At 37.0% G+C, this 17,201-nt stretch overlaps 1 protein-coding gene across 1 annotated transcript in view; it reads right to left on the reverse strand.

Moving 5' to 3' along the window:
* Positions 1 to 17,201, reverse strand: part of PREX2 (phosphatidylinositol-3,4,5-trisphosphate dependent Rac exchange factor 2) — a 277,989-nt gene that overhangs the window by 73,955 nt on the left and 186,833 nt on the right. Inside the window, exons 32-34 of the mRNA XM_070630503.1 lie at positions 12,273 to 12,490; positions 8,142 to 8,244; positions 1,166 to 1,309 (exon numbers count right to left, since the gene is read on the reverse strand). Of these exons, the coding sequence (XP_070486604.1) occupies positions 1,166 to 1,309; positions 8,142 to 8,244; positions 12,273 to 12,490 (465 nt within the window). The remainder of the gene's footprint in view (positions 1 to 1,165; positions 1,310 to 8,141; positions 8,245 to 12,272; positions 12,491 to 17,201) is intronic.

Here is a 17,201-nt window from a genome sequence, read left to right on the forward strand (position 1 = left end):
AATCTTGTGTTACCCACATGGAACCTACCACAGTCCCCCAAAGAAAAATGAAAACACCTTCTAATAACTCCTAAGGCATCCTCTTCACTGAAATTCTCCTCTGCTTAAATGTACTCTTGCCAAGTACCTGTTTGAGGTAGTTATTGTTTTTCAACTATGGCAGTCAAAGGAGGGGTAATCTCTTTCAGAATTAAAATAACACGCATGTGGTACAAAGCAGAATTTTCATTTGGTAGTGAATTTGGATTTCATATGCCTGTTTATTCTTTGGTCACAGAGATTAATTTTATTCCTTCCACTGCTCTCCTTTTTTATTAGAATATAAAATTTCTACAGCAAAAGCAATCCAGTTCTTGAAAACCCAAAAGAAGAAAAAATGAAATGCTCTATGGTACCACTCAGAGAAATTGATGTAATCTTGTGATCACAGGGTGAATTTAAAGAAAAGTCTCAGACTAAAAGAAACTACACAATAATCTGGACTTCTGATCTTTCCTAGGCACCATTTGTGATCCAGGAAATAAAAAGATCCAGGACCTTTCCTTGGAAACCAGTTCACTGCAAGAATCTTCTTACTTATGTCAATCTTAATATCTTCTACTGCAGTTGACACTTACTACTCATTTGCCAAAAAAATTCTTTTTTTACTTACAAAAGGAATACATTTTTATTAGCAAAAATTGACATAATGTAGAAAAACTCGAAGAATAAAAAATCATCATCAATTTAATCACCCAATGATACTGAAAACATGTATGACATAATTGAGACTATAATATAAATTATTTTTTGTAATTTGCATGTGTATATTGACAAACTTTTTCTACCTTGTAAAGTATTTTTAACCATACAGTTTTAATGGCTCTACCATAATTTGTTTCAGTCAAATTAATTTGTCTTTATTTATTTAAATCATGTCTCATTTCTCCATTATAGATAATGCTGCAACCCTATTTGATAAATATTTAAAACATATATGATCCTTTCCTTAATAAACATTGCCAGAAGTAAATATGTTACCTAGGTACTTTTAGGAATTTAGGAAGGAATTTTTGAATTAATGAAAAAAAGAAAGGCATGGTGGTTACACTTAAGCTTATGTTTAAAAAATTGATAAAGATAAAATAATCTAAGTACACAAAGCATAAAAAGGAAAGCAGTTTACCTTGCGCAAAAAGAACAGGATGAATTTTAAACCCTCCTCCATTTTTCAACCTTTGAGGCAGTTGTTCAAAATGATAGCTATCGATGGAGAAGTAAACTTTCAGAGCTTGCCGGCTTCCTTCCGCTTGGTATGTAAGAGGAACATCTAAAATGATAGTTAATGTTATATTACTTCCTAAAATCAGGATATGTTATACAGTATATTTGTTAACGTTTCAAAAGAATCCTGAAAATTACTAGGAACTAAAATATTAAAAGTACCCACGTATATCAAGTTCAGGTTAAGGATACTTACCATGCTGTTCAGTGAAAGAGTGTTAAGTCAGATCCTCATTAGCTAAAGCAACAGATTTATTACTGTACTGTATATAAAATTCCATAATAGGAAACTTTGTTACACTTTGACACACCAGATGTCTCACTTAACTAAATGAGAAGTTTAGCTACACGTGGTTTGGAATCAAAATCTCCCAGGGCATCTGCCTCATTCATATTTTAGTCAAAATGAGTCCTTGGGGTACACTTCTTAAGTAGTATGCAAGAAATTGAGTACACAGCAACCATTATCAAAATTAGCATGGGTTTTGCAAGCTCCATTCACTGAGCACCAGATCAAAAATGTATTACCTCTGTTGATGCCAACAGTCATTAGAAGCTATCTGTCAAAATTCTTTTAGCTATTTTTAAAGATCCTAAATTTAATTACTAAAAAAAACCCCCAAAACCTCCAAAAACATCAACTCGAAAAGCTAAGATGCTACAGGAGTATTTCACAGTGCTATCATAAATCCTCTTCATTTTATGATACTTAGCCATGACAAATAATTTCCACTTCATTAAGAAAGAACGTAAAGTCTTCCTAAAAAGCTAGAATAGTCACATTAACCAGTTACAAATTAAGATCAAAATATAGTAGGCATTTAATATATGTTCTTGACTCAATATTTATTATTTCTAACCTGCTTCTTGAAATAAAACTGTGTATAAAAGTAGAGTTCAAGGCTGGCCCGTGGCCGAGTGGTTAGTTCGCGCGCTCCGCTGCAGGCGGCCCAGTGTTTCGTTGGTTCGAATCCTGGCGCGGACATGGCACTGCTCATCAAACCACGCTGAGGCAGCGTCCCACATGCCACAACTAAAAGGACCCACAACGAAGAATATACAACTATGTACCGGGGGGCTTTGGGGGAAAAAGGAAAAAATAAAATCTTTAAAAAAAAAAAAAAAAAAAGTAAGTTCAAGGTTAAATACCAATAATGATCACAGATTCTAGGTTTCTTATTAAAAGTATCTAATTTTGCATATCAATAAGGGAATCATTGTATTAACATCTATGCGTCTCTTTCATGCCATATAATAATGCTTATTTTATTTTTTTTCCTAATTTTTTTTAAGGGAGACACGAAGGATTTCAGGTTAGGAAAGAGAATAGATAAATTTCCTAGTTGAAAATTAATGGCAATTAATGATTGGGAAAATCCTTTTTTTTCTGGTTCTAAAATAAAGAAAAAACTGCATGGACACTAAAGAAAATACAGATTTATATATACTAAATATTTGTATCTTCCAGTTCCCCCTTTCATATAGTGTCTTTCATATATTTTAATTTTTGTTAAATTCTGCCCTTTTCTCTTTGGTAACAATATAGACAATCTCTGTGTTACCAAATGGATAATGTCATTGAAAGGAAAATAATAAAGCAGTTGGAGTTCCATATTATAGGACTAGCAAAGAACAAATAAAGATGCTATACCAGGAATTAAGAATTGAAAATGACTGAAATTATCAAGTATATTAAATTTAAAAATAAATTAAAACTAAGAGTCTACGTGAAAGAGTGAAACTGTTTCTTTCAAGTATCTGGCGCACCTATGAAAGTGCATAATAACGCGGAGTTCAAAACTGCTGCCGTTTATTTGCAGAAATTGATCTACTATGAAAAACAAACTTGATGGTTAGGCGTATGTAATGGTTAAAATCATCAAGAACTTTATTGCATGAAGAAAAGGTCTCTGGTTCCAGCCTACAGAGGCGTTGATCCTAGAGAGGAGTTTCAACAGTGGCCTCCCATCCCTCTACACACGGACCCCCATCACTGAAGGGACCACTAGGTTTGAAAATAAGTCTATGACTAATAAAGCAAGTTCCTTTTGCCTCAACGGCTCTTCCTTGACCCTCTGCAGGGTTGAATCTTTCTTGTCCTTCAGACTTCAGCTTAATAGCTACTCCTGCTGAGAGTCCTTCCCCGGTGACCCCTTAAAGGGCCACCTCACTCTTATTCTTTATGCATTGCTTGTTTATTTCCCGCATAGGACTTAGCATGGCCCTAATGATCTTTGTAGGTGATTCCTTATTTGTTGTCCTCCAGCTAGGCTGTGAGCTCCACAAAGACAGGGACATGTCTGTCTCATTCACCATGGCATCCACAGTTCCAGGCACAATGCCGGGCCCAAAGGGAAAGAGGAGAGGCTCAAAAATATTCACTCATTCATTTTACAATTACTGTAAAATTACCTGTATTGCCATTGAAAACGGGAAGATCTGCCATCGTCATATTCTCCAAAAACATGAATAGTTTCCACAAGATAAATTTAATTATATACAACCGAATCATTCAGCTCATTCAATCCTCCTTCACAAATTACATAACGTAAGACGTATCTTGTGCTTTCCCTATACTGAAGCGGGTCAAATTGCCCATTTATTCCTTTGGATCTCTCCCTAGAATCTAAGCTCCAGATCAATAGGGACTTTATTTTATTTAGTCACCATTATATCCTTAGAACTTAGCTCAGCACTTAGCGTGTTACATAAACTTAATAATTATTTTTTCAAAGAAAACGAAATGTATTCAATCCAGACATGAGTTCCACTTGCTTGGCATGCCATATTTCTTCAGAATCTCATTATTCTTTAATGCAAAAATTAAGACCATGAATAATACTAAATATAGCTTTCTTAAAAGACTGCAAAGGATAAAGTGAGGAGGACGAACTCAAATATTTACTGAATACTACCACAAGCCTAATATAATGCTAGAGACTTTCAAACACATGATCTCATGGGCACCTCAGACCCCCGTGTCAGGGAAAGCTACTATTCCGTCTGCAGATGAGAATGGAGCCAGGATTTGAACTCAAGTGTCTTGACTCCGAGACCAAAGTTCTCCTGATATCTTCGTGCTTCCTCTCCTCTGTACTCAGTCCTTCCCTCATAGACATGCAGCCAACTACTCTTCATTACAGGGATGCAAATTAATTAGTCAATCTGACTCCTCTGCTCCTACACTTACAGAAAGATGAAATTACATGAAATTAATAATAAAGCTCCAGTTTTCTTACGCCACTTAAATAAGATGTGATGACCCTTGGGTACTGAATACTTCTCTTCCGTCCTGAATCCACTTAACATAACTACACTCCTATCGTCCCTGTTTTTAACTTGCTTGCAACATCTAGCAGTGCAACGTTGGAACTGACCTTTCACTTGGGAACTATTTTCCGAAGTTGAGGTTATGCTTCGGGGACATAGATAAAAACGTATTGCCTAAATATATATCCCAGTTTTTGTGTTTCTCACAGGTACACCTATATTTACATACTAATATTACTTACATGGTCTTAATTATCTTTAATATTTGGCATATTTTTCAATATGCCAAAGTTAATCCATCATAGTGCGTATGCAATAAGTAAATATTTTATCAAGCTTATGACATTGGTTCCTCTCTGGCATGCTCAACGGACCTTTCACCAATAGTGTCATGTTTGAACCACGGAAAACAGTACTCCTGTGACCTTATAGTTCCTCAGGCAAAATTTAAAAGAAAAACCATTAGGTTATATTTTGAAAGTAGAGTTTCTCTGCCTTCAGCAAAATGACACCTATATTGGGGCTGGGCTGGTGCTGTAGTTGTTAAGTTCAAGCACTCTGCTTCGGTGGCTTGGGGTTCATGGGTTAGGATCCTGGGCATGGCTGGTCAAGCCACACTGTGGTGGCATCTCACATAAAATAGAGGAAGATTGGCACAGACGATAGCTCAGCAACATTCTTCCTCAAGCAAAAAGAGGAATATTGGTAACAGACGTTAGTTCAGGGCCTCACCAGGAAAAAAAAATTATGCCTACATTATTCAAGTAAATGAAAATATATTCTATTTTCTACATGCCCAGAGAAGATCACACATTTTGTTCAAATAATATTATCCTTATCAAATAATCCCCTTTACCAGACAAATTCTTCCTTGAACATAACCTAAATCTCTAACATTGTAATTCACCTTCTCATTCTCTCATTTACCAGTGGAGATGAAACTTTAATAAAATTCCGTTCTCTCTCTCTTCATAATATAATACATACAGAATCAGCCACTTTTACTATCTCCACAGCCCCCTCAGGGTCAGGTCCCCATCATCTTTCACATGGGTCACTGCTGTAGCTTCCTAACTGGTCTCTGGGCTTCTGCCCTTGCCCCGGGTAACGGCCTATTCAACCCTGCAGTCAGAGGGAGCCTCTAATAAGCAAGCCAGACCAGGTCCTTCCTCTGCTCAATGGCTTATTTCGAAAGGCAACATTCTTGCAACCATCTGGCCTCTTCTTTGTTCTCATCTCCTGTTGTTCTCATCTCCTGTCTTTTCGCCTCACTCATTGCCATCCAGCCACACAGGACCTCTGCTCTCCTGAGAGCATGTACACTTGCTCCCACCTCAGAATCTTTGCTCTCACTGTTCCAACGAGTCTGGAACTCCCCTCTCCCAAGCATCTGTAGGACTCACTCCCTTAACCCCTTCAGGTCTTTGTTCTCCTCCTTGTATGTCTTCCTTCCCTCCCCAGCCTGTTAAACATTTGCAACCTATCCCCTGAATTTTCATTTTCTTCCTTTATTCTCTTCTATGTCCTTTCATACATTCATATTATTATCTTCTAATTTATTATCAAATTAACTCATTATCTTGCTTATTATTTATCTCTCCCCGCTGGAATATCAACTCTATGCGAGATATCTGTCTGTTTAGTCCTCTACCGTATCTGATACCTAGAAGGGTGCCTGACCATAGGTAGGCATTTAAGAAATTTTCGATGAATGAATGAACACTTGTCACTCTTATATCAGATCATGGGTTAAATGAATATTTATCGAGTCCCTATTTATTATACTAGACATTGGAAATGTGAAAATAAGAAGCTTTCCCAGCTCTGAAGACGCTTACATCTTCTACCATACATAGGACCCTCAATGGCAGAAAAAATAACAAACTGCTAAAGATTTCTTGGACTGCTACTTATGACAATGTTGAAATGGTAGATAAATAATGATAACTTGCAGAAACTAAAAGATACAGAGGTTAAACCCTAGGTATTGCTATGTCTCTGAATACATACTTCTAAAATATTGCCTTTCTTAGGTTTAATGATGGCAAATTGCTAAATCAAAGGGATGCTTTTCAATCCTTCAATTAATTCATAAACGAACTTCTTTGCAACGTTAGATACAACTACGTTCTGCTGAAATTCTCTCCCTCATTCTTCACACCAACTTTGTTTTTCCTTCTACTTTTATAACCATAAAACCATTTTGCCTTCTACACTGTATACACTTAATTGATATCTTTGCATTCATTTCCTTGAAAGAAAATATTGCCTTTTTTGTTCTATGCACTCTCTTGGGTGCTGGAAATACAACAGTGAGCAAGATGGGAAAAGGTTTTGCCATCTTGGAAATTGTACAGGATGAATAAATGAATCAAGATAGTTAATATGATTACATTTGTATGCATTAAAATTTTTGACACTGAGATGAAATGATTTTCAACTTTCATTTTTAGAATATATATCTACACCTTTAGAATTAAATTATAAATTTTATCTATTACTGTCAGATCAAACAACTATAATTAATTGGTTTAGATCTAAATTTTATACAATATTAGCATAACTCAGGTCTCCTCTGTTTCTTCTTGGCCCTAAATACTTGTTTTCATTGCCTGTTAACACGTTCTCTACAGGATCAACTGAAGATGAGGAGTGGAAACTCAGTTCAGTCACTTTTGCTATATAATTGTTATGTACTTGAGTAAAAGTTTTGGAGGCCACAGAGTTTATCCACACAGCCAGAAATACTAGTACTTTTATTAAAAAAAATCTTGACATGAGAAAAGCAGCAGAAAGGATAAATATTTTATGATCCTACATGTGCAAGGTAGCTGGTATATTCAGAGACAGAAAGTAGAATACAGGGTACCAGGGGCTGGAGGAGCAGAGGATGGGGGTTATTGCTTAATGAGTACAGACTTTCTGTCTGGGAGGATGAAAAAGTTCTGGAGGTGAATGGTGGAAATAGTTGTACAACATTGGGAATGTACTTACTGCCACTGAATTGTACACTGAAAACTGGTTAAATGGTAAATTTTATGGTATGTATACTTTACCACAATAACAACAAAAAAGAAAATCTGCACTAGCACAAAGTTTGATGCACACACTCAAAAAACGTTTTGGAGGCCAAATTAATTGGTAAAAATAAAAGTTTAGAACTATCTGTAGATTTAATTAAATATTTTCTTTCACTTTCACAGTTGGTTATTATTTATTTTTGAGGAAGATTAGCCCTGAGCTAACATCTGCTGCCAATCCTCCTCTTTTTTTTGCTGAGGAAGACTGGCCCTGAGCTAACATCCGTGCCCATCTTCCTCTACTTTACATGTGGGACGCCTACCACAGCATGGCGTGCCAAGTGGTGCCATGTCTGCACCAGGGATCCAAACTGGCGAACCCCGGGCCGCCAAAGCGGAACGTGTGTACTTACTGCTGCGCCACCAGGAGGGCCCCCACAGTTGTCCATTATTAATTATTTTACCCTAAATATTTTATATAAAACAATTTAAACTGCATATCAAATAAATTAATAACAAGGTTAAACTATATGTTGTTTGATGCCAAACAAATTCTATCAAACACCTACGAAACACGTAGCTACTTACTTGCAACCAGTGGTTCCTCTTCTGATGGTTTAAAGTAAAAAGAAACCTTTTCCAAATCAAATAGTGCAACCAGTGTATCTTCTAGCATGGCCTGTTCATCCGTCTAGAAAGAAAGAAAAACAATACATGATATGATGGGATTATATAGAACATGACGTAACATCATACAACATAAACAACTCCAGACTAAAACTGGCTTCACTTGTGTTTCATTTACATACACACCAAAGTATCAACACTTATTTAAGAATTTACTGCCTGATATGAAATTAACAAATCCCTCAAAGTCAGGAGTTTTTTAAAGTTTTATAGCTTTCCTTTTCTCTATTATCTAAAGGTTTCTATGAAACTTTTCAGTCCATTTTGTAGCAAGATTCCAATCATATTGATTTCATTTATTATTTACAAATAAAATGTGTACACAAAAGCATGCTATTTGCCTCTAAACTTCTATAATCTTATAAATATAACAGCTGAAAGGCAAAAATATTGTTTTATTAAAAAGCCACAGATGATAATGGTCATCCTATTTTACAAGATAACGCATGCATTATTCAATTTGCAATTTATTAAAACTGTGATAAAAGCAATTTGCATGTATGTAATGATCTTTCTTTCAAAGTGCTTGGGGACAAAAATCATTTTCATCTCATTTGCCCTTGTGGGGCCTTAATCTAGAATCTTGTGACTATGACACTCGATTTGTTTTAACCATTTGCTTCATTCTCACAGCATATTATTTTACCGCTGGGGCAGGCAAGGCCCAGACGTGATTAACAAGTTCAGCGCATGTCTCAGTGACACCATCTTCCTAGTACTGGATTCTGGCCTTCCTGTTAGCAGTTTAGTGCACTATCTGGAGTCTTTTACTAAATTTCCTCGTGAAAGATTAATTAGCCTTATCACACACAGCTTATCTTTCAAAGGAAGTATCTGTTTCCTTAAGAATGTCAATGATTCTTTTATACACTAATTTTAATGTCATTTACACACATTTTAAAAAGTTCCTGTGAGCTTATAACTGTATTTTTTGGGGCAGCATTAGTAGAGGGTGAAGGAGATGGTAAAGAATTTCCAGTGTGTGAAAAAGAATCACTAAGACAGCCCCAGACCCCACAGAAGCATGGCATGGAGTTCAAGAGGTTAAGAGAATCGTCACCTTTGCACCTTGGTTTGGTAGTTAATATAGTGGATGGTACACAGTAAGTGCTGGATACATGTTTATGAAACTGTTTTTTTTTTTAAAGCCCTTTGAAACAGCAGAAAAATGCCATGAATCTGGAGTTGGAAGGACAGGACTGAAGAATCAGCATTTTTCCAATTGAGAGGAATACACACAGGAAGGAAGGTCCCAAACAGGCTGGCCTCTGAACACTGCTGTGCAAGCCACAACGCTCCAGCAGATGTGGCTAAAGCGAGACCCAGCTGACCACCGGCTGTGCTCAGAGCTCAGGGCACACAGACTGCCAGTGCCTGCAGCTCCCAGAGAGCTCTTCACATCCCAAGGGGCCTTTTATGTGCTTGTTACAGGGGCAGAAAGACTACGGGTTTCTTTGACCTTTTTTTAGCAATCTTTGAATTTTTTTAATCAATTCTTTAAACAAACAAGTGTTTCACAAGACCAATTAAAAAAAACCACATTTCTTGAGATATAAAACTCATCCATTTAAAGTGTACAGCTCAGGGGTTTTTAGTATATTCACAGAGTCGTGTTAACTATTATCATCATCTAATTTTAGAATATTTTCACCATCCCAAAAAAGAAACTCAGTCCTCATTAGCATTCACTCTCCATATTCCTTCCACTAACCCTTAGCCCCCGGCAACCACTAGCCTAGTTTTAGTCTCTAAAATTTGTTTGTTTCTCACATTACATAATAATGGAATCAAATAATATGTGGTCTTTTGTAACTGGCTTATTTTACTTAGCCTAATGTTTTCAAGGTTCATCCATGTTGTAGTATATATCAGTACTTCATTCCTGTTTATTGCTGAATAATATTCTATTGTATGGATATAACACGTGTTTACCCACTTAGTTCGCAGACATTGGGTTTGTTTCCACTTTTTAGCTATTATAAATAATCTTGCTAGGTTGCGACATTTGTGTACAAGTTTTTGTGTGAATATAAGTTTCCATTTCTCTTGGGTATTACCTAGGAGTAGAATTTCTGGGCGATATGGAAATCCTATCTATAACATTTTGAGGAAATGGGAAACTGTTTTCCAAAATGGCTACACTATTATACATTCCTACCAGCAAGGTACGAGGCTTACAATTTCTCCACATCTTTCTCAACACCTGTGATTTTCTGTCTTTTGGATTATAGCCTTCCACATCACATCGAACAGAGGAGCTCACTGTAGTTTTGAGTTGCATTTCGCCAATGGCTAATGACGTTGATCATCTTTTAACGTGCTTTTTGGCCATTTTATGTCTTCTTTGGAGAAATATCAATTCAAATCCTTTGTCTGCTTTTTAATTGTCTTTTTATTGTTTAGTTTTAAGACTTCTTTACGCAGTCTGGATATAAGTCACCTACCAGATATATGAATTACAAATATTTTCTACCACTCCTTGGGATAGCAAATAAAATTAAGTTTAAAGGAAAAGTACCAGCACTTGATTAGACAATGGAAGTTTTAAAGTAAGAATAGAATAGAAATATAGCCTCATCCATTCAACAAACATTTAATGCCCACCATATGTTAGGAAGTAGGCTCCTATCTTACGTAATTTCTAACTGATAGGCAATGATTGATTAATATTTATTTTGTTTTTAAATACTTTTCCAAAAGTACCTTATTTTAAATTTTTCATTAATTAAATCTTTCTTATCTGGTTGCATTAGCAATCAGATAAGAAATTGATCCCCACATGGAGTTCACAGGTCTTTTCAAAAGAATCTAACTGTTTCTCCAAAGTATACTGAGGTGGACTTCCTTACCTTATCATTCCAGAACCTTCTATGACTGTGCAGTACAGCAATTACCTCCCTATCCTCAATATCATTGAAGAAAAACATCATTTTGATGTATAATGTCATAAACATTTGTTTAAAAGCTCCACCATGTTAATTGGAAGCTACATTTTCTTTTTTCCTTTTTTTTTGAGGAAGATTAGCCCTGAGCTAATATCTGCTGCCAATCCTTCTTTTTTTTTTTTTTTTTTGCTGAGGAAGACTGGCCCTGAGTTAACATCCATGCCCATCTTCCTCCACTTTATATGTGTGTCACCTACCACAGCATGGCTTGCCAAGTGGTGCCATGTCTGCACCCAGGATCTCAACCAGCAAACCCTGGCCACCAAAGCGGAACATGCGCACTTAACCACTGTGCCACCGAGCTGGCCCTGGGAACTATGTTTTCCATGTGTATTTTAACAGATGAACTAGCATCTTGTATTTAAAATCACAATTCTATTTAATGAGCACCTTAAGTTTATAGATAAAAGTGAACATATTTGCCTTTAAACATCATGACAGCTATCAGAACCACAGAAAGTACATGTGAAAAAATGCTAAGTCCACCACAGTTTTATTTATCAACTATTTCAAGATGCTTTCTTCATAATCACTGTGAAAACCTGATGCATAAAAACATGGAATACACTACAGGAATGAAAGCAGTGTTCTTAGAATGAACAGGACAAAGATACATACAAAGGAAGGAAATAAAATCATTTAATGCACGTAAATTTTAAACAGGTTGTCAGACTGTATGGCATGCAAGTTGTCAGAGCTGGTCTCTCTAGCATGCTCCAGAATGTCAGCCTCAGGGGGAGTCTGCGTTTCATGGCAGGCTGCTGCTTCTGGACTGGAAATAAGGAATGGCAGCAGAAAGACCCTTTCCTCTGAGGACCCTTCCCAGCCAGTGTGTAGAGAGGTAAGAATTAGTAACACATGGAGGCTTTCTCCGCTTTTAGCAGCCACTGAGAATAAATAAAAATCAGGAAAGAAGAAATACCTTCTACATACTTATTAAAAAGATAGTTGCCCGTGGAAAAATATATTCTTTTACAGAAGCTGCATGACCACTGATACAACGGTGAATAATCACTTCTTATTTGGGACTATGTCACAATGTACGTTACAGCTGACACGGACAGCGTGGGGCATGGAGACGCCTTACCAAGTTTGGAGACAGAAGAGACTGAAAGTGAAAAAGAACGCCTGCGCTGGCTATCTGGTCCAGCCACCGTCTGCTGGCTTCCCACGTTTCCATCTCATTTTCCTTGCTGTTGTCAAACATCTGGTTTAAGGCTGCCATGAGCTGCTCAGAGAAGGCACAAACTGTGGCCACCAGGCTTTGGCAGAAAACCATGTCTCTTCGGAGCTGTGTCTCACTGTCTGTGATCCCGGAGAACACAAAGACAGTGTGAAAAATGTCATACGCGAATAAAACCAACTTATTAAGCATTTCCATTTGCTGTTACTTCATCCCTTCACTAAACCCACACCATGTGAAAAACGTGAATTCGAGCTTGATTAATGAGCACATACATTTTAGCAAATACACTTTTTAGAAAAATATTATACACCAAAAAAAGTCAGAAACATTAAAGTAATTTTTCTTAATTAATATTGTGACTTATCTTGCAATCATTAAATTGTTTCATAAAACCCAAGGGAAAAAAATAAGGCTTTACTTGTTTACATTATTATTAGTAGTAGTATTTTTTTTTGGTGAGGAAGATTGGCCCTGAGCTAACAACTGTTGCCAATCTTCCTCTTTTTGCTTGAGGAAGATTGCCGCTGAGCTAACATCTGTGACAGTCTTCCTCTATTTTGTATGTGGGATGCAGCCACAACATGGCTTGATGAGCAGTGTGTAGGTCAGCGCCCAGGATATGAACCAATGAACCCTGGGCCTCCAAAGCAGAGGGCGCAAACTTAACCACGATGCCTCCAAGGCCCTATTTACATTATTTTTTCTGATGGAATACAATTTGCATTTGTTGCATGACACCCTCCCAAAAGAAACTCAAAGTCAAATTTTTCAGTTTGTGTTGGCAAATGAAATACAAGACTATTAGTACTAAATTTTAAAAAATTACTTACTAAACCCACTCAACTATTAATGTGAAATGCCCATGGGGAAAAGGGTATTGATGTCCAGCTGTTTTTAACAAGAAAATCTGTATCTCCTGAACTTACCTATTCAACTTCATGAATTTATAAAAATGTCCAATTGATAAATTCCTCTATTTCTTTAAAATAAGTAATGTATTTACAATTTCAGCATAAATTGATTTTTACTAAGATTCCTATGATGCAATCAACTGGATTTTTTGTTTGTTTGTTTGTTTTTGTTTTTAAAGATTTTATTTTTCCTTTTTCTCCCCAAAGCCCCCCAGTACATAGTTGTATATTCTTCGTTGTGGGTCCTTCTAGTTGTGGCATGTGGGATGCTGCCTCAGCGTGGTTTGATGAGCAGTGCCATGTCCGCGCCCAGGATTCGAACCAACGAAACACTGGGCCACCTGCAGCGGAGTGCGCGAACTTAACCACTCGGCCACGGGGCCAGCCCTGCAATCAACTGGATTTTTGATTGACCCCCTTTGGAGAAAATCAAATGAAGTTTAATAAGATGTATACATGGGAGAAACCCAGGAAACTTGAGTAATTTGCCAAAATGGCAGAAGCCATTACCTACAATACCATCTTCAGCTAAGGACAAAGGAGGATGCTGGGGGTGGTGGGTTGGGACTTCAAAGGGGAGGCAGGCAATTTACATGGAGACGGAAAAGCCAATCTTTGATAAGCAAATGTTGACCATGCCTCACAAAGAAAATGAGATGGAGAAGAGTTTGATTAAAAGGCCCTTCTTAGGCTCCTCTGCGTCCATCACGCCTAGTTTATATTATACTATAGTTATCTTACAGTATTAGCTTCTTCTTGGGACAGGCCTTTTATCTTAAATTCTTTTAGGCAGTTAGGGGAAAGGTCAAAGTTTCTGAGTTTTTTGTTTTTTAAAAAATAATCAAGCCAAAGAGACACATTTTGGGGTGGCAAATTCTTATCCCCCACAGTACAAACTACATAAACAATATAAACACCAAGCCACACACTCTGGACATTGAAAAATCACTTGCTCTAGAAGAACAACAAAGGTAAAAATAATCATATCCCCAAAAGCGTACTGAATATTTCAAGGGCTCAGAATCTTCTGACATGAAGCAGCACTGTCACTGTCACTGTATACCATCGACACAAATGCTGCCTTTATTCGGTGAGGAGTTCTTGCTTTATTGGTAAAAAGGCATAATTTTTAAGTTGTTTACCAAGAACGTCTGTTTTTAAGACCATCAAAGGCATGTGTAGACATAATGTAACTGCTGTGTGTTACTCACTTTCACTGTTAGTAAGCTACTTTTGAAAGTTTTATTAGAAAAATGATTAAATATTAAAATTATTTAATTTTATAACGAAAATATTCACTTATTAGGTTGAACTATGTGAACTTGCTGCTTTAGTGGGTCAAAATGGTTGAATATTGCAATTCTATCTATTTCAACTTAGTAATTTAACCAACAGTATGTGTTAGGCATTTCCCCTAAGTAGTTATATATCACGTGCCCCATTCTAGAAGATGGAAAAGAGCATTTTACAGGTAACTATAAAATGGCTAAGCTGGCAAAGAACTTTATCCAATTCTCAATTTAAAAAAAGCAAAACCCCTATTTTGTTGTACATAATTTCTAACAGAAGTCATGATTCAGTAAACATTTACTCAGTTAATGAATGAAAATAATGAGCCAGAAGAGCAGCTAACAAAGAAATGAATTAAGTGAAATGAAAATGAAAATATGAGCCCACTCCTTGGCTTCTCGAAACACCTGGATTTAGTTTGACTGAAAGGGTAATTCGGCTGGCTTGTTAGCCCAAACGTGAGCCAGAGTACTGAGGTTCAAGACAGAAACTGAGTAAGTAAGAATTGCCCTCTACCTCCCTTGTCCATTCTTGCTTTGCCTTCAGTTGCCCTATAGTAGAGAAGGAAATCTAGGGAAATTAAAAAAAAACCTCCAGTAGCTTTGGCACAAATACTCCCACCTCTAACCTGAGAATAATTTCTTAATAAAACTCTAATTAGAAAGAAATTGCTTATATCAAGAGTGGAAAGCTAAGGCCTGGAGAAGGAAGGGTCTGGGTCCACTGTGAGCTTTAGAAGAGACCACGAGGTTAGTAACTTTGCCACTAGCAGAAATAATTATTTGCAAATTGCTTTTGAAAGGAAATTCTCAAATTTCTTCTTTTTTTAATCTTAAAAGGAGTACTCAGATGTTTATTCTACTCTCTGCTCCTATATTCTATGTGCATTTTAAGCCAAATTAAAATTTCCACTCAACCTCATTAGCAAATCAGAACTATTCACACAAAAGATGTATTTGTTCATTAATTCAAACTTTTAACACTGATGCCCCACAGGAATTAAACATTGCACCCATTACTAGGGGTATGAAGAAGCCCAAGTGAGACCTTGGCCATGTCTATGTTCACAGTAGAGTGACAGAAGCAGATATGTAAGATGGCCTTGGATCACACTGCCATTTAAATCTCAAACCAACACATTTTTAAATGAAAAACACTTAATAAATGCTTATTACTTCATGAGGTGATTTTCAGTTGCCACTTTCCTATTTCAACAGAGATTAAACGACTTGTTTGCATAGACTTCAAAATGTACGTCATATATGGAGCTTTTCAAACAACTTTTTACATGCTATCATCTCGTAGTGAGTAACAAAGTAGGAAACTCAGGGTGCCAGAAAGGGGTCTTTACTCTCTATCCCCAACTTAGGTTTACAGCTTCTTAACACATCACGTCCCTCCATTCATCCCACACACTAGCAACAATCTTCACAAGGTTGTTGTGAGAATATAATCAAAAGTGTATCTGATAGCAGCCAGAACAGCGGCTCTCTTCTTTGAGCCACACAGTAGCGCTCAGCATTCCTCAAACACTAAATGCCCTTATAAATGCTCTTCTAGGCCATACCTGTGCATGGGCCCTCTGGCTACGGGCCCTTCTCCTCCCCTCTCCACTATCAAACTTTAAATTACTCAAGAGTCAACTCATTGAACTATTGAAACTCATTGAACTCTTGAAATATTACCCCCTTGGTGAAATTTCCTTTCCCACAGGAAGTATGGTGCACTGCTCCTGCCACCACAGGCCTGGGGCACCCCTCTACTAGAAGGCTAATTACCTAGCATTGTGGGAGCTTGTTTACACGTTTGTGTTCCCTAAGGGACTACCAGCACATCAAGGCCAGAAGTGGCACATAACGTGAGGTATGCTCGTGGACTTTAGAGGCATATAATCTGCTTTCATCTACCCATCCCACCCATTTTAAACCATATAATCCTAGGTATCAGATCCCTATATGTAGTATGGGGTATACCTACTTCTTAGATCTATAATAAAGAGAAATGAGATAAAAACGCTGAAAGCACTGAGCAAAGTGAAATTGGTATTATTGTGATTCTTCTATTCTCCAGCATTTAGCATGGTGCCTGGCACTGAGCAGGTGCTCAGTTTCATTGCTGAATGGAGAAGGAACAACACGACAAATGAACCAAAATAAGCTTCCTCTTAGCAAAAAACATATAGGTCTTGTCTTTTAAATTTTGCAGCTGTTCGAAATTCAGTGTCCATCCTTTACCAAAGCTACTCTCATCCCTCATTTTAATCAATAAGAACTACAGCAAGAATCATGACAGCTGCTCCAGCTTCTAGCAAAAGGACAAAAGCATGGAGTTTGGGTTTTTTGTGACACCTAGTTTACTGTTTTTGCAGAATAAGAATTCTCTTGTAGTGGGAATACAATCAAAACAAATGAGCTTTTTACCTATCAAAGACTCCCGTTTCATCAGTAAACACCTTCTTAAACTCATCATCTACAAACAGGTTTTGAAATATGTATTAACATTTCATTTAATCGCAATGGCTTAAAAAGCTCAAGTTCCATAGTTAGATGGCTCGTCTAGAAAGAACGAGATGGTTTCTAGACACACAGGTAATCCCAGTCATTATGCTGAGAATGCAGGGAAAAGAAAG

The sequence above is a fragment of the Equus przewalskii genome, chromosome 8, assembly GCF_037783145.1.
Source record: "Equus przewalskii isolate Varuska chromosome 8, EquPr2, whole genome shotgun sequence".
NCBI classification, from domain to species: Eukaryota; Metazoa; Chordata; class Mammalia; order Perissodactyla; family Equidae; genus Equus; species Equus przewalskii.